The 24,798-nt window shown below is 43.1% G+C and overlaps 1 protein-coding gene across 1 annotated transcript in view; it reads left to right on the forward strand.

Moving 5' to 3' along the window:
- IMPG1 (interphotoreceptor matrix proteoglycan 1) overlaps window positions 1-22,760 on the forward strand; it is a 167,134-nt gene extending 144,374 nt beyond the window's left edge. Inside the window, 4 exon segments of the mRNA XM_070480762.1 lie at window positions 15,014-15,179; window positions 19,942-20,014; window positions 20,956-20,970; window positions 21,657-22,760. Of these exon segments, the coding sequence (XP_070336863.1) occupies window positions 15,014-15,179; window positions 19,942-20,014; window positions 20,956-20,970; window positions 21,657-21,719 (317 nt within the window). The 3' untranslated portion in view covers window positions 21,720-22,760.
- The last annotated feature ends 2,038 nt before the right edge of the window (window positions 22,761-24,798 follow it).

Here is a 24,798-nt window from a genome sequence, read left to right on the forward strand (position 1 = left end):
GGACCCAGAGGGGAGTTTTAACTCCAGGCTGTTTTGAGCCTTGCAACTTTTCTTCATCAGATATGCAGATGACACCACCCTTATGGCAGAAAGTGAAGAGGAACTAGAGAGCCTCTTGATGAAAGTGAAAGAGGAGAGTGAAAAATTTGGCTTAAAATTCAACATTCGAAAAACTAAGATCATGGCATCTGGTCCCATCACTGCATGGCAAATAGATAGGGAAACAATGGGAACAGTGACAGACTATTTTCCTTGGCTCCAAAATCACTGCAGCTGGTGACTGCACCATGAAATTAAAAGATGCTGGCTCCTTGGAAGAAAAGCTATGACCAACCTAGACAGCATATTAAAAAGCAGAGACATTACTTTGCCAACAAAGGTCCATCTAGTCAAAGCTATGGTTTTTCCAGTAGTCATGTATGGATGACTGACATAAAGAAAGCTGAGCATCAAAGAATTGATACTTTTGAACTGTGGTGTTAGAGAAAACTCTTGAGAGTCCCTTGGACAGCAAAGAGATCCAACCAGTCAATCCTAAAGGAAATCAGTCCTGAATATTCATTGGAAGGACTGATGCTAAAGTTGAAGCTCCTATAGTTTGGCCACCTGATGCGAAGAACTGACTCCTTAGAAAAGACCCTGATCCTGGGAAAGATTGAAGGCAGGAGGAGAAGGGGATGACAGAGGGTGAGATGGTTGGATGGCATCTCTGACTCAATGGACATGAACCCACAATGGACATGAGTTTGAGCAAACTCTGAGAGTTGGTGATGGACAGGGAGGCCTGGTGTGCTGCAGTCCATGGGGTTGCAAAGTGTCAGACATGACTGAGTGACTAAACTGAACTGAACTTTGTGAGTCAAAAAGAAAACTTGAGGATATTATGCAGGTGCTTATTTAACCGTTGGGAAACATAAAATTTCCTCCCAGCCAGTACCTGTAAAAATGCAGGCAGCTGCTGGGTGGCCCACAGTCATCCCTGTTTGCCAGGTGGCTTGTTGGTGCTCTAGTGTGCCGTGGAACCTCATGCCATCAAGGTCTCTCCTTATTTTCAAATGCTGGTGAGTTTTCTTAAACCACGGAAGGTTTCCCAGACTCTCTAGCCCTTCTCTTTGCTGTTACAGAAAAGTTAGACAAATAAATGATGATGCAATCATGATGTGGGTTCATTCATACCTTTAGGAAGCACTCAGGCACAGTCTATCTTGAGCTACACACTGTTCTGGGCATCAGACCCATCTCTGTCCCAGGTATTAAATGCCCAACAAGAGATAGAAGCATGCCAGAGCCTTTCTAAATACCATAATCAGGATATGAACAGAAATGTTAGGAAACACACTTGAGGTGAAAGACTGTCACCACAGGTTTCCTTAGACAGAGAGGCATAGGGAGCCGGGCCTTGTAGAATGGTGATGGGCCCAGGCAAGGGAGGGTGAGGATGATGCCAAAAACGTGGCCTCTGTGCCTGGAGCTGAACTGAATCTCAGAGACAGTTATGGCTGAAGTAGAAAAGAACAGCTTTGCTGCTTTGTCAGGCAAAGGAGGACACAGGAGGTTAATGCCTTCAAAACTGTGTGTCCCAAGCTGGGGGGATTTGGTGACTAGTGTTATATCAGTTGTTCAATGGTGGGGTTGCTGATAAGGGCTGGGCCTGCACTGCTTTAATCTGGCCTCAGGTGGTCTCCTGAGGCGCTTCTGTGGTTCTTGAGGTTTTTCAAACTATGTTTGATCTACTCTCTGGAATAAAGAATGGTAGCTGGGCTTCCCTGGTGGCTCAGCAGTCAAGAATCTGCCTGCAATATGGGAACCGCAGGAGATGCATGTCGCAGGAGATGCATTCTTCCTGGGTCGGGAAGAACCCCTTGAGGAGGCATGGCAACCATTCTTGCCTGGAGACCCCCATGGACAGAGGAGCCTGGCAGGCTGCATGCAGTCCATGGGGTCGCAAAGAGCTGGACCTGACTAAAGCGACTAAGCATGCATGCACACACATCAAGCGGTTAACATCTTCCATTTGTTGGGGGTGGGGGGAGGAGTTAGTTCTGGTAAGAGCTCAAAGATACCGTTCTGCGAATCCCTTGAGGAGGAACCAGGACCCTGCCCCAAGGCTGCTCCTCCCTTATTTCTGCATCCCCTCCCTTCCCTGATTAGCACCTGTTCCAATCTGCTATTTCAAATCCTAAAAGACGATGCTGTGAGGGTGCTGCACTCAATATGCCAGCAAATTTGGAAAACTCAGCAGTGGCCACAGGACTGGAAAAGGTCAGTTTTCATTCCAATCCCAAAGAAAGACAATGCCAAAGAATGTTCCAACTACCACACAATTGCACTCATCTCACACGCTAGCAAAGTAATGCTCAAAATTCAAAGGACATGAACCATGAACTTTCAGATGTTCAAGCTGGATTTTAAAAAGGCAGAGGAACTAGAGATCAAATTGCCAATATCTGTTGGATCATTGAGAAAGTAGGAGAGTTCAAGAAAAACATCTACTTCTGCTTAATTGACTATGCCAAAACCTTTGTGTGGATCATAACAAACTGTGGAAAATTCTTAAAGGAATGGGAATACCAGACCACCAGACCTGCCTCCTGAGAAATCTGTATGCAGGTTAAGAAGCACACTTAGAATGAGACATAAACAACAGACTGGTTCCAAATTGGGAAAGGAGTATGTCAAGGCTGTATACTGTCACCCTGCTTACTTAACTTATATGCAGAGTACATCATGCAAAATGCAGGGCTATATGAAGCACAAGCTGGAATCAAGATTGCCAGGAGAAATACCAATAACCTCAGATATGCAGATGACACCATCCTGCTAGCAGAAATCCAAGAAGAACTAAAGAGCCTCTTGATGAAAGTGAAAGACGAGAGTAAAAAAGTTGGCTTAGAACTCAAAATTCAGAAAACTAAGATCATGGCATCAGTCTCATCACTTCATGGCAAATAGATGGGGAAACAAGGGAAACAGTGACAGAATTTATTTTGGGGGGCTCCAAAATCACTGCAGACGGTGACTGCAGCCATGAAATTAAAAGACACTGAAGAAAACCTATGACCAACCTAGACAGCATACTAAAAAGCAGATACATTACTTTACCAGCAAAGGTCCATCTAGTCAATGCTATGGTTTTTCCAGTAGTCATGTATGGATGTGAGAGTTGGACCATAAAGAAAGCTGAGCACAGAAGAACAGGACTTTTGAACTGTGGTGTTGGAGAAGACTCTTGAGAGTCCCTTGGACTGCAAGGAGATCCAACCAGTCTATCCTAGAGGAAATCAGTCCTGGATGTTCTTTGGAAGGACTAATGCTGAAGCTGAAACTCCAATCCTTTGGCCACCTGATGCAAAGAACTGACTCATTTGAAAAGACCCTGAAGCTGGGAAAGATTGAAGGCGGGAGGAGAAGGGGATGACAGAGGATGAGATGGTTGGATGGCATCACTGACTCAATGGACATGAGTTTGAGCAATCTCCAGAAGTTGGTGATGGACAGGGAGGCCTGGTGTGCTGCAGTCCATGGGGTTGCAGGGTTGGACACCACTGATCGACTGAACTGAACTGATTGAATCTGCCCTTTGGAGTTCAGGCAAGGTCATGGAGACTAGACTCTGTTTCCTATAAAAAGGAAACAGGGAACACAGAGAGGCTTCCATGTCTAGGAACCCCACAGTGTCCAGCTCAGTTTCCGGGTGGGGCTCATCTAGAAAGGGCAGGAGGAAAATAAAGAGATTCCTAGGAGTGGCAGGGTACTTCTCCCACGGTGAAAGCAGCTTTGGATACAAAGTAAAGATGCTCAGCATAGAAGGAAGGGAAGGCAAGGATGAGGCAGTGTTACCCAAAACACAAGATCTCCCTCTTGGTGGGTGTCTAGCTGAACAACACAACCCAGCCAAAGAGCGGAGAAGGAAGGATGTATTACTTGCAGCAAGGAGAACCCCATGGATCCTTCCCAAAGCAGTGCCTCCCCAACAGCAAAATTGGGGGAAGTTTTAAGCTAAAGGTACTTAAGGAGAATTAAGGATAAAATTGGGGCAAAGGTTAACCGTGTCAGAACTTTAGTTGATGGAAGTCACCAGGGTCAGAAAAGGTCAACATCATCTTCCCTCAGGTTCCAGATGACCTGGAGGTTGAACCTTCAGGCTAATCTTTACCACTGAAACAGAACTGGGAGTCTTTACAACTGATATGTTATCTTTTCTATAGGTTTGTAACTTTATAACTGTTATGTTATCTTTCTCATTTCTCTTGTTGTTTGTTTATGCCTTCTTTTGTTCCCTTAAGATTAATTACTGAAAACATTCAAGGGCAAACATTGTAGCCAGGCTTAGATCGCAAAATAGCTTAGGCCAAAGTGGCTTCTCTTATGTCAATAAAGCCATGCTTGGTTCTATCTCCCAGGAACCTCATCCTATCTGCTAACAGCAGCTCAGTTAAAGTCAGGTTGTCTAACAACCCCTGATCAATCTATTTGCATCTTCTCTGGGGCCCATTTTTCTGTTCTTTCTTCCTTTTTCCACCCCCCTCCTCGTGATTTATGGATTTTTAAAGCTAACCTTTTAAAAAAATTTGTGAAAGTCTTCAAACTAAGTGCCTTCCCAAGATTATAAAGTAAAAACACAAAGAGTTTATCATTCATAAAATGCTGAAAATTTAGAAAATACTTGTTAAAAATCTATAAATAGTTACAAGGGACACATAAAGTAACTCATTTTTAAAAGAAGGGCAAAATTAATAAGATGCCTTAAAGATATAAAAATATTCCAGAAAACATTTTTGGGGAAACCAATTTTACAGAAAGGGATATTAGGTGAATTGACCTCTAACCTATGAAGCAGGCGTCTGGAGGCCTGGGTGAGGACAATACTGAAAGGATGCATTTGGTGAGTGAAGAGTAGATGAAGTTCCTTTAAGCTGACAGTTCACAGGTCGTTAGAGTCCTCTGCAAAAGCAATCTAGTGGGGTAGCAGGAGCAGAGGCCACATTTCTGTGAGATTGCAATGATATGGAAAATGAGAAAGTCAACATGCCCTGTCCACCTCCTGTCTTACAACTTGGAGCAAGGCTCCAACCCTCCCTCAGATACTGGAAGGGAGCGGGTGCTATCTTCCTTGATAATTACATTTCAAAGGGGTGGCTCCCAGGTCCTGCAGAAAGTCAGGAGTCCAAATTTTGGCAAGAAGCTTTAGAGATTTCCATCTCAAACAGACAGAGGAAGAATTTGCAAGTTTTCTAAAATCTTGCTCTTGATGCCAAAAATTTGGCCTCCATGCACTGGTGCCAAATCAAATCTGAGAGACAAGAGTTTCGTGTGAAGCAGAAAAGGATTGCTTTCTTGCTTTGCCAGGCAAAGGGGGACACGATGGATTCATGCCCCTCAAAACCGTGTGTACCAGCCTGGAGGGATTTGGTAAGGAGTTTTATAGCAGTGGTTCAAGTATGGAGTTGCTGATAAGACTAGGGTGTGTGCAGGGCACCACTCCTTTAGTCTCAGGTAGCCTTCCCTGAAATGAAGAAGGCTAATATCTTCTATTTATTTGGGGTTTTAGTTCTATTGTTGCTGTCAGTCACTCAGTCGTGACCGACTCTTTGCAACCCCATGGACTGCAGCACGCCAGGCTTCCCTGTCCATCACCAACTCCCGGAGCTTGCTCAAACTCATGCCCGTTGAGTTCTATAAAGACCTCAAAAGATAGTGTTCTGTGTATCCCTTGAGGCGGAACCAGGACCCTGCCTGAAGGCTACACTATTGATTCTTGGCAGCTCCTCCCAAGACAGTCAGTATCCCTTCCCTTCCACAATTAGCAACTGTTCGAATCTGCCCTTGGAAACTCAGGGAAGGTCATGGAGGCTGGAGTCTGTTCCCTACAAGAAATGGGGGACACAGGATAGTTTCTGTGGCCAGGAGCCCCACAGGGTCCTTCTCGGTTTCACACTAAGGAAAGACAGGTCAAGGAAAGAAGCCTGCGTAAAGATGTGTTGAGCTTAACAGTCCCAGACAGCTTAACAGTGAGAGGATGTAGCATTTCTTTTCTGTGCCCTAATTTTAATATATTTATAGGCAATGCCCAGACAGACCAATTATTTAGGTGCATTTGCAAAATTTGAAATAAAACCCAATCGGGTCTTTTTCTTTTCTTTTGGCCTAATGTCAGGGTGGAAAGTGGATTGGGGTAGCAGTTCTGGGAGGGGGGAATATTCTTCCTTTACTACTTGGGGACTAAAGAGAAGAAAGAGAAATTTGAAAACCCTCCAGAGATTTCCAGGTGAGTCTCATTCCACATTCAGATCACCACCAGGATGTGGGTCTCCATCCTCTAAAGGAGAGTCAGCAGTGGTTAGGGCAGAGAGCGTCTCAGAGGTGCAGGCAGGTAGGAGAAGCCACACGCTGTTGGTACAGCGTGCGGTTTGCCCTTCACCTTTTGAAACTCCCTGAATAAATGAATCTGTGATATAAAAAGTATAAACCAATGTTAGAACCATCTGATTCATCAACTGAGAAGCTGAATAAATCATGGCTTGCTCAGTATTCTGGTGGCACCCCCGGCCACTAGGGTCGTCTTTCATTTAAGCTGCTATGAAAATTCTTCAGAAGCATGTAGGGCTTTTATGCCAGTTAGCTGTGCAGGTTGAAGATTTCAAAAATGCAAAACTCCATATAACTTATTCTAACTTCTCTTCTTGAATTCCTAAAAATCTTTCTTAAAAACAGGCAGACCTCAAGGCTGGTAAGTGGTAAACATTGAAATTAATTACAGTCTGGCATCCAAGATGCTTCCAGCCAGAATGTGGGTCAGCGCTCATTTTCTCTGGAAAGTGCATAATTTGTAAGACTCACACTTAGTCACCACCTCTGCGAAGGTGGTAGTTGTCACTCATAAAAACGGTAATTGCTGTTAATTAACACTTTTTTAAACTTAATAAATAACTACACAAAGTTATTTCCCCCCATTCCATAGTTGAAGAAACTGTGTTTCCTAAAAGTGTAAGTAACATGTTTTACTGTTACACAGTCACCAAGGGCTGGAACTGAATTCAAAGGCAGTTTTATGTACCTCCCCCAACTCTACCTACTGCCTCTTTGTGAAAAGGAATCTTATTAACCCTCCTCACACGGGTATACTGGAGAAGGAAATGGCAACCCACTCCAGCATTCTTGCCTGGGAAATCCCATGGACGGAGGAGCCTCGCCGGCTACAGTCCATGGGGTCGCAAAGAGTCAGATTATGCCCTAGCAACTAAATAACCATAACCACTGGGTATACACCAAGTGTTTAACCTGCTTAGAAAAGGTGACAACACACCTCAGTCTAATGAAACCTAAATGAACTATTAGGTTCTACATTTCACCAAGTGAAATTTCCTGCAATATTTTGTCATATTCTAGCATACAAAAATTATATTTATTTATTTATTTATTTACTCTCAGAAACAAAAGTCCCGAACTCCCCTTTCTACATTCTGCTGTCCCTGTGGGGAGTGCCCCTTCCCAGCTGGGGCAGCCTCAGGGACTCTCCCCCGGGAGGCTCTCCCCAGCCTCCCCCCATCTCTGTCTCTGGCTGAGTCTCCTGCTGCCTTGTGTCCCCTGCGCTGCCATCACAGGGGTTTTTCTGTTAACACCTGCCTCCACTAGGGAGCCACAATGCCTTCTGGACTGCCAGACAGCTTTTGCCCACTCCAGAGTTTCGACCTGTGCCCTCAACGCACCCCCAACCCACCCCCAACCACCCCATGGAGCTTCCTTAAGAAGTTCGCCGGGTCCCTCATCTCACCCTTAATGCAAACCCTCCACGTGAGCCTGGGCTTCTGCCCAGCTGCAGGGCCACCTCCCATCCTGCTGTCAGGGTCCCCATCTATCCTGGGATACTTGGAACCCCTCAGTTTGGCAAATATAAAAAATGACTGAGAGCAGAGATCATTCTTCAACCTCTTGTCCAGGGTAAGCTACGTGTGTTTGCCTTGGAAGTGTTCCTGAAAGCCTGCTATAAACAGGTTGTGGTGGTTGTTCTTGAGAATGGTAGAAAATTGAATTGAAACCCAAGCTTCTTATCGCATGCCCCTTCAAGCCAGAAAAAAGTCCCATGAGTGATTGACTAAATTCCACAAACTTGGAGTGTATGCTCCAACAACCACACGCATGGTCCTGTGTATCATCAAATAATTATTCTTAATCCTACCCTTCGGCAATAAGTCATAAGCAAAACATTTCTGGCCAATAATAAAATAATAATAAAATGATAAATATGAAGTTAAATGTAGTTGGTTTTTTTTAAGTTCTTTTAGTCACTGACCTGAACAACAATTCTGGAGCCTGGCTACATCTCCTGCTGCCTTTGTTCCCATAGGACACTTCGAATGGGAGATTTATTATATTTGAGCTGGAGGAATATTAGTGATCACCTGCTTTAAATACCTCTTTTTATAGAGGGAAGAAATGGGATTCAAAGATGCTAACCCACATTCCAAGGCCACAGACAATTGCTAGGAGCCAGTTCTTCTTGCCAGGGTGCTTGGGCGTTGACAGCAAGGATGAGCAGGTTAACTCCACAGCACACGAAGCCAAGCCCACAAAGTCCTCAGGATTTAGGAAAATAAGCCAGATGCACATGTGTGGAAGGTGAGGTGTCTGCATTATATCTCAGATGCACCCCCAGAAGGGCGCCATAGTTATTCAAATGACTAAGCACTCAGCACCAAGCACTGAATCTGAATCGAGACTCACGCCTTAAGAAGGAGCAGTAACAGACCAGGCTGCCTAAGGATTCCCTGGGCTCCAGACCCTTTGCTTCATGCATGTTAATTTTAAACATTAATTAATATTTAAATTATATATACTATCTGCAGAGGTGTAGAGACACATATAATCCAGGCTGCATTATATTAATTTTTTTCTTCTGATTGCAAAGAATTTAAACCATGTTCTTAAGTTCCTAAAAGTGTGGTGGTCAAAACTGTGTCCAGTGCCCCTGCAGATTATACGGATGGGGATGTGTGAGTCTGTCATCCTCTGATGCCCCAAGCAAAGGGATGACACCCCTCCTCCCCCACCAACAAAACCAGGACTGCCAAGCCTCCGTGGTTGGGGATGAAGCAGCCCCTGCTTTCCGCTCCTTTCAGACTTGGTCTCAGCCTCCTGGGAGCTCCAGAGCCCTGGCTCTGCCTCTGTGAAACAGGAAAAGATGAGCCAGGAGTTTGCAATATACCCTCCAGCCGGCCAGGCCAGATCTGCTGCGGAGATCAAAGTCCTAATGGCTCTGTCACTGGTCCTCTGGAGCTGCTCCTCTCACCGCCTGATTCCTGAGAGACCTCGCCTCCCTCCACCAGTGCGCTCAGCACTGCAGTTTTTCAGTTCAGTTCAGTCGCTCAGTCGTGTCCAGCTCTTTGCAACCCCATAGACTGCAGCACGCCAGGCCTCCCTGTCCATCACCAACTCCCAGAGTTTACTCAAACCCATGTCCATTGAGTTGGTGATGCCATCCAACCATCTCATCCTCTGTCGTCCCCTTCTCCTCCTGCATTCAGTCTTTCCCAGCATCAGGATCTTTTCCAAGGAGTCAGTTCGCATCATGTGGCCAAAGGATTGGAGTTTCAGCTTCAGCATCAGTCCTTCCAATGAACACCCAGGATTGATCTCCTTTAGGATGGACTGGTTGGATCTCCCTGCAGTCCAAGGGACTCTCAAGAGTCTTCTCCAACACCACAGTTCAAAAGCATCAATTCTTCAGTGCTCAGCTCTCTTTAGAGTCCAACTCTCACATCCACACATGACTACTAGAAAAACAATAGCCTGGACTAGACGGACATTTGTTGGCAAAGTAATGTCTCTGCTTTTTAATATGCTGTCTAGGTTGGTCATAGCTTTTCTTCCAAGGAGCCAGAATCTTTAAATTTCATGGCTACAGTTACCATCTGCAGTGATTTTGGAGCCAGAAAAAATAAAGCTTGTCACTATTTCCATTGTTTCCCCATCTATTTGCCATGAAGTGATGGGACCAGATGCCATGATCTTAGTTTTCTGAATGTTGAGTTTTAAGCCAACTTTTTCACCCTTCTCTTTCACTTTCATCAAGAGTCTCCTTAGTTCTTCTCCGCAGTTTTTAAGGAGACAGAAATCAGTTCGGACTCTTATATTAACAATATAATTTCATTCCATCTATTTCTACTTCTCTTGCTATTGAGCGCCACCTAGCGATCACTAGATTTCATCGCACCAAGAAAAAAAAGTCCCCAGTAAAGGCCTAACAGGCCCTCTGCCGGGACCAGCCCCAAGAAGCTTAGGTTTCAGCCACCCTGAGCTGAAATCCTACCCTAGATCGGAACCCTATCAACGGAGATGCCTCACCTCCTGTCAAACACTTGAGTGTTAGGACAGCGCAAGGCAAGGGGATGATGAAATGGTAAAGAATGATGAAGTACAGGGTGGATAAGGATCAATACCCAGACCCAAGGATTTGGGACAAGTGACAGGATGTTCTAGGGGGAGGCATGTAAGTACAATGATGCAAAGTTAGTGACACGTGGGCCTGAGACCCTCAGGGTCTCAGGGAGAGTCTGTTTTCAAGCCTGGGCAGATGAGTAGAGTACCTTTGGGATCCGTAACAGAGGTTTGTAAAAGACAGTCTTGGACCATCAGGGACCTATGCATTTACAAACTGCTTGATGGTCTGGATCATAAGCTTTTTAACTTTAACTGTAAAGTGCTTCCAAGTGTCCCCTGCAGGCAGCAGGGACTGTTCACTAAATGTGTTTTGATTACATGATGTAGAGTTGAAAGACAACCTTCCTCAGTCAGCGCTTGGGAATGCTTGTCAAGACCTTTAAAATGCAAGCCTACTGCTCTGCATGCATGCATGCTAAGTCACTTCAGTCGTGATCGACTCTGTGTGACCCTACGGACTGTAGCCTGCCAGGTTCCGTCTGTCCATGGGATTTTCCAGGCAACAATACTGGAGTGGGTTGCCATGCCCTTCTCCAGGGGATCTTTCCGACCCAGGGATCAAACCCATGTCTCTTATATGTCCTGCATTGACAGGTGGGTTCTTTACCACTAGTGCCACCTAGAAGCCACTGCTCTGTAGGCTAGTCCCCAAAAAATGACATAGGAAAAGCAAGTACTCTATAAACTAGGTGCATTTGTTCTTCAGATTTACCCAATCCAGGGCCCCCAAATGTGGATAAATTCATTTCTCGACTTCTGCCTTATTGTGGTCCATTCAGTTTTACTGATGCATAGCCTATGCTCAGCTGGGCTGAAGGGAATATTGGTAAAACAGAAACATTTTTTAAAGCAGAAACTCGTGTGGTTATCCCACATTTTCTATTCCTTTTTCAGGGGGTCGGGCTCTGTGCATTCGGTCTCCTTCCAAAATTAAATCTGTTTCTCCACAGCAGAGAGGGCAGTGGGACTCCACTATTCCCTCGCGGCCTCTGCTTTCAGGACTGCAGGCCTGGGTGTCAAGCTGCTGGCAGCTGTTATTTATTAAGCCAGACCCCGGATATGAATCACCTGGGTTGTCAGGGTAAATGTGAGTTATTTCCTAAACAGTGGCAAAGATTCCTTTATGTGGCCGGCTTTAGGAACTGTGAGACAGGGAAACTGTTCGCTTTACTCAGGGCTCTTAGTCCACAGGAAACCTCAAGTTGCAGAAAAATACAACTTTAGGTCTATCTTGCTGGGAGACCCAAAAATATGTTTTCAAGGAGCTGCTCTCGCCTGCCTATTGGACTGGTCTCACTAACCTCCCTCGCTCTCTTTTTCCACCACAAGGAGGCACTGGATCAGGAGTGAACATGAGGGTCAATGGAATTCTCATCCCAGAAGCTGCCCACACCCATACGCAGGGCTTCTGTGTGGTCAGTAATCTTGGCAAAGCATCTGACGGCAGCCTTCGCTTGAAGATGCACAGTAGACATTAGCTTATCAGTGACTCTGAGAGGCTTAGAAGGAAAAAGAGAGGGGAGTGCAGCTGGAGTCAAAGTCCAGGCGAAAGAGAGAAAGAAACCTGTTATGTTTATTTCAGCTAGCATTAAAAAAAAAAAAAAAAACTAGCCCGCAAGCCTACTTTTAGTATGTGTGTGCTAAGTCACTTCAGTCGTGTCCGACTCTATGCAGCCCCATGGACTGTAGCCCCCGTCTCCTCCGTCCATGGGATTCTCCAGGCCAGAATACTGGAGTGGATTGCCATGCCCTCCTCCAGGGGGTCTTCTCAGCTCAGGGATCCAGCCCACATCTCTTATGTCTACCTGCATTGGCAGGTGGACTCTCCACCACTAGCGCCACATGGGAAGCCCTATAAAACATTAAACCCGACTGAATTCGAGTTCTGCAAATGTTCCCGCTTGGGAAATACTAGCTCAGACTGAAACGATCCTAACTCTGAAACTTCTGAGATCTGTGTACATGTTTTCTAAATCACAAGTCTGATCACAGCCCTCCCCTGCCCACAGATCCTCCATGGCCCTCACCTCCTGTCAAGTCCAAAGTCCTTAGCCCGGCGTTCAAGCCCTACGAGAGCATGGCCTGAACTTACCTCTCCAGGCTCAATTCCCTTCCTTCCCATTCACAAGTCTCTGCTCCCGCCATGCTGGACTTGCCTGTTGCTCTCCCACCTCCCTGCCTCTGCTTATGCTGGATCCAGTCGAAATTCCTTTCCTAGTCTTTGCACATCCAAATGCAATCCACGTTAGACACAGGGTCCAACAATCTGGCCCCCTTGTCTCTAATGTATCCTTGTGGTCAGAGTTCTTATACCAGACGAGACACTTGGCTTCTTGCATAGAGGCATCTGTGTATGTGTTTTACTGTGCCCGCTCGGCTTCTTGAAAGAGTGGCTTCACACCGGATTGCCTGTCCCCTAGTCCCTAACCGGCTTCCCCGGTAGCTCAGCTGGTAAAGTATCCGCCTACAATGCAGGAGACCCTGCTTCAACTCCTGGGTTGGGAAGATCCACCAGAGAAGGTATAGGCTGCCCGCTCCTGTATTCTTGGCTTCCCTGGTGGCTCAGAAGGTAAAAAAAATCCACCTGCAATGCGGGAGACCTGGGTTCACTCCCTGGGTTGGGAAGATCCCCTGGAGAAAGGAACAGGCTACCCATTCCAGTATTCTGGCCTGGAGAATTCCGTGGACAGAGGAGTCTGGCAGACTACAGTCCATGGGGTCTCAGAGTCTGACATGACTGAGTGACTTTCACTTTTACTTCACTAGTTCCTAACACATGATAGGTGCTTATTGAAATAATCTGAAGGGTAAATAGCTGATGCGATTCAATGCAAACCCTTCTAGGCAGAAAAACAGTGGTCTGGGGACCAGTCGCCTATTGTGGTTCTGCCATCAGCATGTGATGATACTGACCTTTTACTTCTCCCCTGGGTGGCAAGATGTGCTCAACTCCAAAAAGACAAGGAAGTGTCTAGAAGGTGCTATGATTCTCCCAGAACTAAATAGTCTGAGATTTATAATTGTCTGTTGATTTGTAATCCACTTGATGAAGATTTTGAGACAATCCTACAGAATTAATAGAGTGAAAAAGAACAGTTGATGACTAAAAACAAAACAAAGAAAGACCTGAGGTCTATTTGAATTTTTCAAAGAAAAGAACCCCTAGGGATCGGCAGGAGACTGAAAGATTTTCAAACCAGGAAGTTCTTGAAACTACGCATAAAAATGACTGACTACCACTTTAAAAGGTAACCCTGATCTTAAATATGTGTTTACCAGCTAATCGCTGCAGAAAATGTTTGCCTTAAAAAAAATCCTAACCAAAAAAAAAAAAAAGAATTTTATTGAAATATAATCGATCTGTAGTGTTTTGTGTGTCCAGCAAAGTGATTCAGTTACACATACATACAATATACAGGTATGTTTTCCTTTCAGATTTTTCCATAATAGGTTATTACAATGTATTGAATATAGTTCCCTGTGCCATACAGTACCTTGTTGTTAATCTATTTTATATGTACTAGTGTGTATCTGTTAATTTCAAATTCCCAGTTTATTCCTCCCCATTCCCTTCCCTTTTGTTAACCATAGTTTGTTGTAGTCGTGAATCTATTACTGTTTTGTAACTAAGTTTAGTCATATCATTTTTTTTTAAGACTCCACATATAAGTGATACTCTATGATATTTGTCTCTCTCTCTGATTATGTCACTTAGTGTGATAATCTCTGGGTCCATGCATGCTGCGGCTGTGTATATATATGTACCACATCTTCCTTATTCATTCCTCTGTTGATGGACATTTATGTTGCTTCCATGTCTTGGCTACTAACATAGTGCTGCTATGAACACTGGGCTAGGTGTATCTTTTTGAATTTAGAGTTTCTTTTCCAGATATACGCCCATGGAAAAAAATTTAATTCTCTAATGAGGTGGTTGTCAAAATGTGCTCCCCAGATCAGATACATTAACATCATCTACATTAGAGAATTTTTTAAATGTTCTGCTCACTTTTTTCTTAAGATTTTTTTTTTAATGTGGACCATTTTTAAAGTCCTTGTTGAGTTTGTTACATTATTGCTTTTGTTTTTTGTAGGTCTTTGGGGGTGTTTTGTTTGGTTGGTTGCTTGTTTTGGCCATGAGGTATGTAGGGACCTTAGTTCCCTGACCGGGGATCGAACCTGTACTGCCTTAATTGGAAAGCAGTCTCAGCCACTGGACTGCCAGGGAAGTCTCCTTCTTGTTTGTTAGTGCCTTAGACACACAAATTCTTGGTCTCTAAACCTCCTGCATCAGAAATTGTAATGGTGGGGCTCAGGAGTCTGACATTCAACAAGGCCTCTAGCTGATTCTGATGCACACCGAATATGTCATCACCTGTGTCTGTAAACTCACTCATTAAAGATATAGAAATGTTTGGTTCTCTTTTCACTGCACTCTGTTCTCACTCCTGTACCACTCACGTCAAAGTGGGGTGATGGTAAACCTATTTGATCTTCTATCTTGACTTCTGCTGGTTCCACTGCTCAGGCATCCATGCATCAATAAAACATACCCTATGTTTTTCTTCTACAGCGGATCAAGCAGATCCCTGCAAATTCCTGGCCTGCGGTGAATTCGCCCAGTGTGTGCGGAATGAGTGGACTGAGGAAGCTGAGTGTCGCTGTCAGTCGGGGGACCCAGGCCCTTGTGCTCCCATAGAAGACTGTGAAGACATCCCAGGGAAGGGATCGCTGTGCAGGTGAGGCCAGCATCCCGGCACTGAGACCCGAGGATTCGCTCCTTAGGCTTCTGAGACACCCATCATTAGCATGTCTTCACATGGTCCCTTCAACCATGATTCTTCAACTTCAGCGAGACTCTGTCAGAGAAGTACTTGTGGAAACACACACGGCTGGGCCATGCGAGGCTGTTTCTGATTCACTAGTCTGGCCAGGGCCCAGGCATGGCTGCTGCTGGGCCAAGGACCACACTTTGAGAACCACTTGTCCTCAACCTTTCCACAGGGTTCCCTTAAGACCAATAAGGGAAAAAAAAAATGAGCCTATATCAGTTTCCTTTTACTAATGGCCACTTACCCTGATTTCCCACTGGGGGGCTCATGGCTAGCTGCTTGCACAATCAACAAGAAAGGAGAGAAATTTAGCCCTTTTCTTGATGAAACATACCCTGTTAGTTTCAAGTGTTTTAAAGACCATTATCCAGTGGGGGTTAAGAAGCAATTGGCTCAGCAATTTACTAAGCAAGTAGCAAGACACATTTCTTAACTTCTCTAAACCTCAATTTTTTCACTGGATAATGAGACTAATAAACCCCCCCCCTGCTGGGTTGCCGCAGGGGGTATGTGAAATGACATTTATTAAACATCATTACAAAGAACACAAAACACAGAGTATCTGTTCAAATAAGGGGGGATTATAATGATGCTGTCAATTTTCCCTGAGTTAATCCCAGTTAAAACCCTGACAGGATTCGTTATGGAATTTGACATTCTGGAAATAAAAATGTACAAGAGAAAATCTTGAAGCACAGTGGTGGGGAGGCCACTCTATAAAATAGGAATACATAAAATAATAATATTTAAAGCATTAAGATAGATACAGACCTAGAGAGTAGATCAATAAAACATACATAAGCCCCAAACAAAACCTTATATATCAGGAAATTTATTTTAACAAGCATTTCAAATCAGTTGGATAAGTATAGAGTTAACATCAGTAAAGTAAAACTGGCTCTCCATCTAGAAAAATAAATTAAAATTAGTTTATTACCACATATAAATCAACATCAAAGATTCAAACCTAAAATTGGAAGTATGAAAAAATGAGGAAATTTTTTTCTACATTTCTACAAATTGGGCTTTGAAAATAATTTTTCCTGAATAAAACATCAATCCAGGAGGACATTAAGAAGAGGATTTCCATAGGGGCAAGGACACCAAAAATAAAATAAACAGATAAGCAGTGAGGTGGGAGAAAAATATTTACAACTGATAGATAAAGGATGAATATCCCTACTAATAAGAGCTCCTACACATCAATAAAAGGTAACATACTAATATTAAAATAAGCAAAAAATACAGAGGCACAGTTCATAAAAAATATCCAAATGACCCATGAAGCATAGCAAAAGATAATCAATCTCACTACAAGTAGGGAAATCTAAAAACAATATGGAGATATCATTCGTTACTCATAGGTTTACCAAAAGAAGGTTAATAGCATCCAGTGCAGATAACATCAGGGAAAAACTAGTTCTATCAGGCATTACCAGTAGAAAAAATGGGAAGACCTTGTGGCAAGAGAAAGCTGTCAATATTTTAAATTTGACTAAGTTACTCTACTTTTAGACAATTATCCTTACAAAAATAGTTGCACTTTGCAATGTTCACAGCATCATTGCTTTGAGTCATGCAACAATTGTGCAGCATATCGGTAGGGGATCAGTTAAATTCATAGTGTGGTGTTATATTCATTGTAGAACATGACAATTAAAAGCAGTAAGATAGTCTACTAGAACTGCTGTAGAAAAAGAGCAAGACATGTCATTTCAGGATAATAAATGCCATTTATGTAGTGTATTAATAACTGGAATATGTACTTATAAGTATTTTAGGTTCAACCATATGGCACTGCCATTTTGTCAGTCACAAATCATACAGTGTTATACGATTCATTCTAGTGACAGTCGCTCAGTCGTGTCCAACTCTTTGCAACACCATGGACTGTAGGCTGCCAGGCTCCTTTGTCTATGGAATTCTCCAGGCAAGAATACTGGAGTGAGTTGCCATTTCCTTCTCCAGGGGATCTTCCCTACCCAGGGATGGAACACAGGTCCCCTGCATTGCAGGCAGATTCTCTACCATCTGAGCCACCAGGGAAACCTGCTGATAAGAGACGTTTCTAAGTATGGAGACAGGTCAGCCTAAAAAATATCAGCAGATACATGCTTGACTTTATCTTACAATCTACAGACAATACATTAGAATATGTAATGAATCCATATACCTTTTCCAAAGGAATACCAGAGACAGAGTAGCAATAAAATTATAAACAACAATCATCAATCAGATGAGCTTATCTCTCTCGGAGAGATGGGGACTGGGCAAGTGGTCAGGAAGGAAATACAATGTACTTTCAAAATCATAGCAAATATGTGGTTCACTTAACTATCATTAAACTTAACAATGGAGAGGAGCAGATTTGGGGTCCACAGTTTTTAGTTATGTGAATATGTTCCTGTTTCACCTATGTAACATAAAGTGAAAGGGGGAGGAAAGGAAGAAAGAGGAATGAGCAAGGCCCCAATAAGATGTGGAAGAGAGAGCGGTTGCACGTGCCCTTTACAAGCAATGAATATAATTTCTATTTTAATCAACCTTATTTCATGTTTCAGATGGCTACACAATTTGTAATTTTAGTCACCCTTCTTCTAGAGGAAGAAAGATCACCTTTCTGGGTGGTTATAAATGAAGTCAGCAGAGCAAAGCATGAGATGATCTGGAAAGCTGTCATGAAGGTTTGCTGTACCTACTGCCTCCACTCGTGCCTGCCTCTGGGGGCTGACATGGACCCCAAAATGCAGTCACACAGGGATAAGGTGCCCCTGGCACCACTTCAATTCAACAAACATGTTTGAGTACCCATGTGCCCATTGCCATGTTAGATGCTGGGTAATAGATAGGAAGGAGAGAGAAAGGGCCCCATGGACTGCAGCTTGCCAGGCTCCTCTGTCCATGGGATTCTCTAGGCAAGAATACCGGAGTGGGTTGCCATTTCCTTCTCCAGGGGATCTTCCTGACCCAGGGATCAAACCCAGGTCTCCCATATGGCAGGCAGATTCTTTACTGAGACACCAGGGAAGCCCAATAAATAGATAGGAAGGAAGGGAGAGAGAAGGTGAGTAGGAGGAAAGGACACAAGAATGAAGAGAAACTCAATTTCCTTGGGGAGTAGAGAAGAGAAATCTGCCACATCCCTTCAATTCTAGTCTTTCCCACTCCTTGATTAAAAGACCCCTTTTCAAATGTGAAGTATTAAGCCCTGAGTATTATATCCTCTGGAGAAGGAGACAGCAACCCATTGCCTAGAGAATTCCATGGACAGAGAATCTGGAGGGCTGCTGTCCATAGGGTCGCACAGAGTCGGACATGACTGAAGCGACTTAGCATGCATGCATGCATCGGAGAAGAAAATAGCAACCCGACTCAATGGCCATGAGTTTGAGTAAACTCCAGGAGTTGGTGATGGACAGGGAGGCCTGGCGTGCTGCGATTCATGGGGTCGCAAGGAGTCAGACATGACTGAGTGACTGAATTGAACTGAACTGAACGTTTTAATTACAGCAAGATCATAAGTTTACTCACATGCTATACCTCAAATAGGGTGGGGTGGGAGCAGGTCCATTTTTTTTCCCTCTAGAAGATATTCCTCCCTCCCTTTTGAACCCTTTCTCCACTGGATAATGAAGGTGCGGGGGAAAATATGAGACGGAGAGGTTGGAGTTTAATATACTCCAATCTAGTTTATAAAACTTCATTTGATTAGTAGTTCATTTGACACGACTCAGCTCCCTTGGGACATACATCCGAGCTCACAGGTCCGCCCCAACTCCCCTCTCCTCCCAGGTGCTATCCAGATGTATGGCGGAGCGAGGTGGCTCTCCTTGTCTTACAAGATCCTTTGAGAAGTTTCTATTCCCATGGTCCCCTCACCGGTGACCTCTTAGTCCTGACCCCAGTATCTGCCTGATCCTTGGTATTCTTGGAGCCTCCAGTTTTCCCAGCTAGGGCAAATACGAACCAAAAATGCTACCTTAGCTGGAGGCAGAAGGAACAAGGAACTTGATACTCATCCTCTTCAAACCACCCATCTCAGTTTTCCACCTTCTTCCAATCAAACACGAGGACAGGGACAGGGTTTCCCTCCTTCCCCCGTTCCCTGAAATTATACTGGACAGAATATTGACAGAAGGCAAAGAGTTTACCGATAAAGAAATATACATCAGAAAACATCTCACAAATATCATACTCATTTTATAATTTAAAGAGGAAAAAAAAAAGCAAGGTGCAAAATGTGTGTATAGTATTATCAGAGATTATATGACATGTAAATATGAGAGTCTGGAACTATATACATAAAAATTTAAATTGCATGAACAAAATGTTATTACAGGGCTGTTTTTCAGCAAGCACAGGTCAGAATTTGAGTTCAAAAATAACCCCACTTCTTGCAAGATAAACATCACCCTTTCCCAAGAGCTTTGTTCAATCCTACTGAGACCATCGCCAATGGAATAGTAAGCCAACTGGAAGGCAGAACTCGCGGGAGGGGGTGGGTAATGCAGGAAGCGTGTTTCCCCCAACTCCAATGGAAGACACCTGCCAAAATATGCTATTTTCACTTGTTACGATCATTTTAAAACATTATATGAGAAAACTGTAGCTGTTCTTAATATTGGTAAGTCCAGGAAACAGGATATCTTGTTTTTGCTTTCTTTTGTAGATCACTAGACCAATCTAAAAATCAAGTGTATGAACCTGGTGTTAAAAAGTTCCAACATCAGCAAGATAACAAGGTAAGACTGTATTTTTATATGTTGGTTTTAATTGATGAAATAGAATTCTGAAGGAAATTAAAAATATTTCTGGGCCTGACTCATATTTTAAATAGAGATAAGAAAAAAACACTTTTTCTTTATTTGCCAGGCTTTTTAATTTTGTGTTTTAAGAGGGAAAAAGGCATTTCCTGGTACAAAAAGGATAGAGACAGAGGCTGGCACTAATTGAAATACGTAGACAAAACAGTAAGATTTCAGGGAAAAAAAAGCATATTATAGTATTTCTAACCTTTTCTTATAAAAATACACATGCAGTTTATCAAATGCATTTCAACAAGGTTAAATTTTTCATAATCATTATTTATATACCTGGAGTTGAGTAATTATATACATATACATATAAAATATTGTGAAATGTCTTTTTATTTCAAATAATCAGCTAAAACAAAAATATGTAGGAGAAACATGATTTGTGAACAATGAGCAGCATCAAAAATTCCTAAAAGTGCATCCTCAGATAAAGGTTTCTTCCAGTGTTCTAAATATCTCTTTCAAAATACTCATCCATTCAATGCATGAGACAAGTGCTCGGGCCTGGTGCACTGGGAAGACCCAGAGGAATCAGGTGGGGAGGGAGGTGGGAGGGGGGATCGGGATGGGGAACACATGTAACTCCATGGCTGATTCATGTCAATGTATGACAAAACCCACTACAATATCATAAAGTAATTAGCTGCTAACTAATAAAAATAAATGAAAAAAAACCCAAAATACTCATCCATTCAATCTTTTGACTAAAATTTTATTCTACAAAGGGAAATAACTTGTCTAATAAGCAAGTTAGCATAAGAGCTTTTAAAATAACTTTTCAAAAAAATACCTTGGAGAATTTATAGCCTAAAATAACCTAGTTTCAAAAATTATACCTAATCTTTACGGTAAAAATGAGTGTTAATCAGCCAGTGTCCTGTCGAGTCTATCTGAGGTCGCTCTCTCTCTCTCTCTCTCTCTATCTATATATATATGGTGCTAAATGGAAGCAAATGCAACAAAACTTGCAACTGAAGCTGATCATACAGTCAATATACAGCCAAGAAGGATGCCGAGGCCATCATACCACACACATATATCCAAGTGTGCACATGTATATAACCTCATATGTCCAAAGAATAATGTGTGCCATTTTTATTTCCTAAAACAAAGAATATTGAAAAGACAGGAAAGGGTCAGACTTGGGCCATAAAATGACAGTAGGACACAGGATCTGATAATGAAATATCCAGGGTGAAGTGTACACCAGCTGAATCCAGAAGGACCAGGGAGAATCGAGAACCACATTTCAAATGAAGAAGCAGTTTGGAATAATAATGGTTGGAAGGGCACATGGTGACTGATTCACAAGCTATTTGCCACCCCTGCTTCAAGATACCAATTCAGTCTGAGAAGGTTTAGGAAGAAACTGAATACATTCTCAGTAGGTTGTAAAGTTAGAGATATTTGGGGGGAGGACATAACCCACCTTTCAAAGAATATATCCTAAATGACAAGCATATTAGCTCATCTACCAGCAGAGGTAATATTGGAATGAATCACTGGTTTGACCTTGGGTGGCATTTCTTAATCTCTTAAAAATATTTCTCTTCCAGGTAACCATGAAAAGAAATTTGAATTACTGACTATAGGATATGAAGAACTTAACTATCAAGATTGGGAAGGAAACTAAAAGCTGAAAATGTACAAATTATAATTTAATCTATCTCAAGAGAAATGACTTGCTTTCTCAAGGAAAACTGGATTCACTCTCTCAAAATTCTGAAAACCTAGGCAGGCATATCCACTGATCATCAAAATCCAGGCATGTAGTCAACACTGAGAACCAGGACACATCACATATCAAATAGAGAAGACTTATATACTTGAAGACCAATAAATTCTGAAGAAAAATAAACTTATTATCAAAACCCAAAATACAATCAGTGAAACATATTAAATATTTTGGTTATTTCTCAGTGATAGTCAAGGTGATAGCAAACCAGGTTACTGTCCAGCCACCCTTAAAATATTGATCACAGATTATTTACAAGTGCAACTTATTATGTGGGGGCAGGGGGGTGGGATTGACCATATACCGGGAAATAAAGCTCTTCACATGTTAGGATGTACATTAAAGATTATGCATGCAAGGAGATGCAGAATGAATGCATATGAGACATAAACTGTGGTGAGTACAGATGCTCCACACTTCAGTGTCTGTAGCTCACATACCTCTTCAGTTCTTAGGCATATAGTTGTATAAGAAATTACTGCTTACACAGTAGATAATTTTGCTGCCAATAATTCCTAGGTTGTTCCTTTGAAGAACTGGGCTATACATACCATGGAAAAAATCTTTTCTTGTAACTGCATAGACCTATTTTAAAGGAAGATATTATATTGGGGGCAACAAGTGAGGCTGTACTTTGTGACATAACCAATTCCTCTTTCCCACCACGGATGGACTATGTCTTCCTACAATTTGGTAACTTCACTGGGTAACCGTTGACACTAACTCTGGTGTGTGCATAGGTAGACTGGCATCAAGGTATTCCAGTTCAGCCAGTTTGTAATGTGCATTTAATGAAAAATGAATTCCTCCATATCTCTTTCAACTGTTCAACTATCAATTATATTTGCTGCAAAACTTTAATTTCAATAAAATATGATATGCACTATAGTGCTATAGATTTATAATGTTTGTTTACTAGGTATCTCCTGGATTTGTTTTATAGATTATGGTCAATGATTTTAAGCACGCAAATCCTTGAAAAAAAATCACTGATATGTCTCCCAAAGGCATAAGTTTCACCCCTATTCTCATCCCAATCCTCCCCAAAGTGAGGAGGGATGATATGGGATGGAGACTGTGTGTGTCCTGATAAAGTGCTGCAAAGCCAAGGATGGTGGCAAGACATATACCTGCTCATTTCCATGGCCTTGGAACTCCCCAGAGGAAAATGTGCTTGTCAGAAGCATGATAGGCCAACCAGAAGCATACAAGAACAATTCCACCCAGACAGAGAATGAAAATCTAACGCCATGACCTCCCCGTCACATGCCCTCCGCATCTGCGTGTCAGCTGTGCTCGACTACAAAGAATGTCGCTTTGGGTAAAGAAAGAGAAGTGGGCATGCGCTCCAACTTCTGCCGGGAAGGGCTCCTGTGGAAGCAAGTGTCCCCCACCCTTTGCATCACCCACTTTATGGACTGGTCTTTTCCAACCCCCCAGAGAAGAGCTGCGGAGGTAAGCTGGCCCATCTCCCTGCCGTCAGGAGACCCTTCTGGATCATGGGAGGCTTCATTCACACAAGGCAGCCTTCAGAGACCAGCTGTCTCTCAGGGAGGACCCTTCTTTGGGTCCCCAGTTTTTGCATCCTCTGTCACCTCACAAACAGATCGATCAGGGTCTGGGGAAAAGCAGCCAAGATTTGGTTTCTCTTTAATCTAGGCAAAGTGGCTCACATATGCTTCTGCTTTTCCCTGGGGGGGAGAACCCAGAAGTTTGGGGTCAGAACTCAAGGACCTTCCGATCACCCAGGTTCCTTGCCTGGTTCTCCGCTTCCTGGCACAGGGTTTCCAGTGACTGGACCAACTTCAAGATCCCAGCTTCTCCAATTTATTCCATTGAACTGGAATGCAACATGGCAACACATATAACATTTACAACTTTGCAACATCTTGCAACTGTATTAAAAGCACAAGAAGCAAGAGGAAGTTCTACATAGAAAGCATTTATTATTTATATTTCCAGTACATCAGTATTTTAGGACAGTGTCAGATACACATCTTTCGGAAATAAGGAAAAATTAAGTAACAGATATAATTCATTGAATTTTCAAAATGAAAACAGCCAAGAAATATACCTACTTGGATCTGAAGGTTAAGAGTCTGGTACAGGTAAAAATTAAGACTAAAGATTTTCTTTTTGATATGAACTTTTTCCTGGTTATCTCCTGTTGAAGACTACGACAACCAAGCTGACTTCATACATGAGGCTAGTCATGGGGAAGGAAGACTACACTGATTTGACTTGAACTTCACTGTCCTCCAGATCTGGTCCAGGAACGGGTAGGCCTGACCTCTCAAAGGATCTCTATGTCATCCTTCCACAAGGCTTATGCACACAATGTCTACTGGCCTTCCCCAGCATGCCATTTTATATGCTAAGAATATCTACACCAGGCCTGCCTCAGTCCAGGCTCAATAGGTCCACGGGCTCCGCTCTTCTACTGCATACAGTTCATTCTAAAACCTGGGGAGGATCCAGGAGTACCAGGCCCCCTACCCCGCCTCAGTGCTTTCTGCCTGGCGTGCAGCTCTTCAGGATGCATCCCTGTTCTTCCTCTCCCATCACTCTTCTCTCTCCTTACTGTTCTAGCTGCCCCTGACCCCTGCCCCTGCTTGTCCTTACTGTAATTTTTAGGTATTCTCTGCCCTGCCCTCCCTTGTTAGTTTATTTTCGAGGAGAAGTAAAAAGTCAGTAATTGTTACTGCTGGCTATGCGACACAGACAAAAGCTGCCACCCCTTCTGAAGATGGGGGGTGACAGGGGGGCAACCCTCTGCAAACCCCAGGACTTACTCAAAGAAGTCTGCTTGCTTTGATTCCGTGCTCCACGAGTGGCGTGAAGGCATTTCTCTCTGTTTCACAGTCTAGAACTCAATTACTTGAGTTGTCTGGATCCCTGTTAACCTCTTCCGTAAAAGCAGTCAAGTCTACCACTAACACTGTAATAATTCACTGATTCATCCAATACTATTTATTCT

This window comes from Odocoileus virginianus, chromosome 19, assembly GCF_023699985.2.
Source record: "Odocoileus virginianus isolate 20LAN1187 ecotype Illinois chromosome 19, Ovbor_1.2, whole genome shotgun sequence".
Lineage (NCBI taxonomy): Eukaryota > Metazoa > Chordata > Mammalia > Artiodactyla > Cervidae > Odocoileus > Odocoileus virginianus.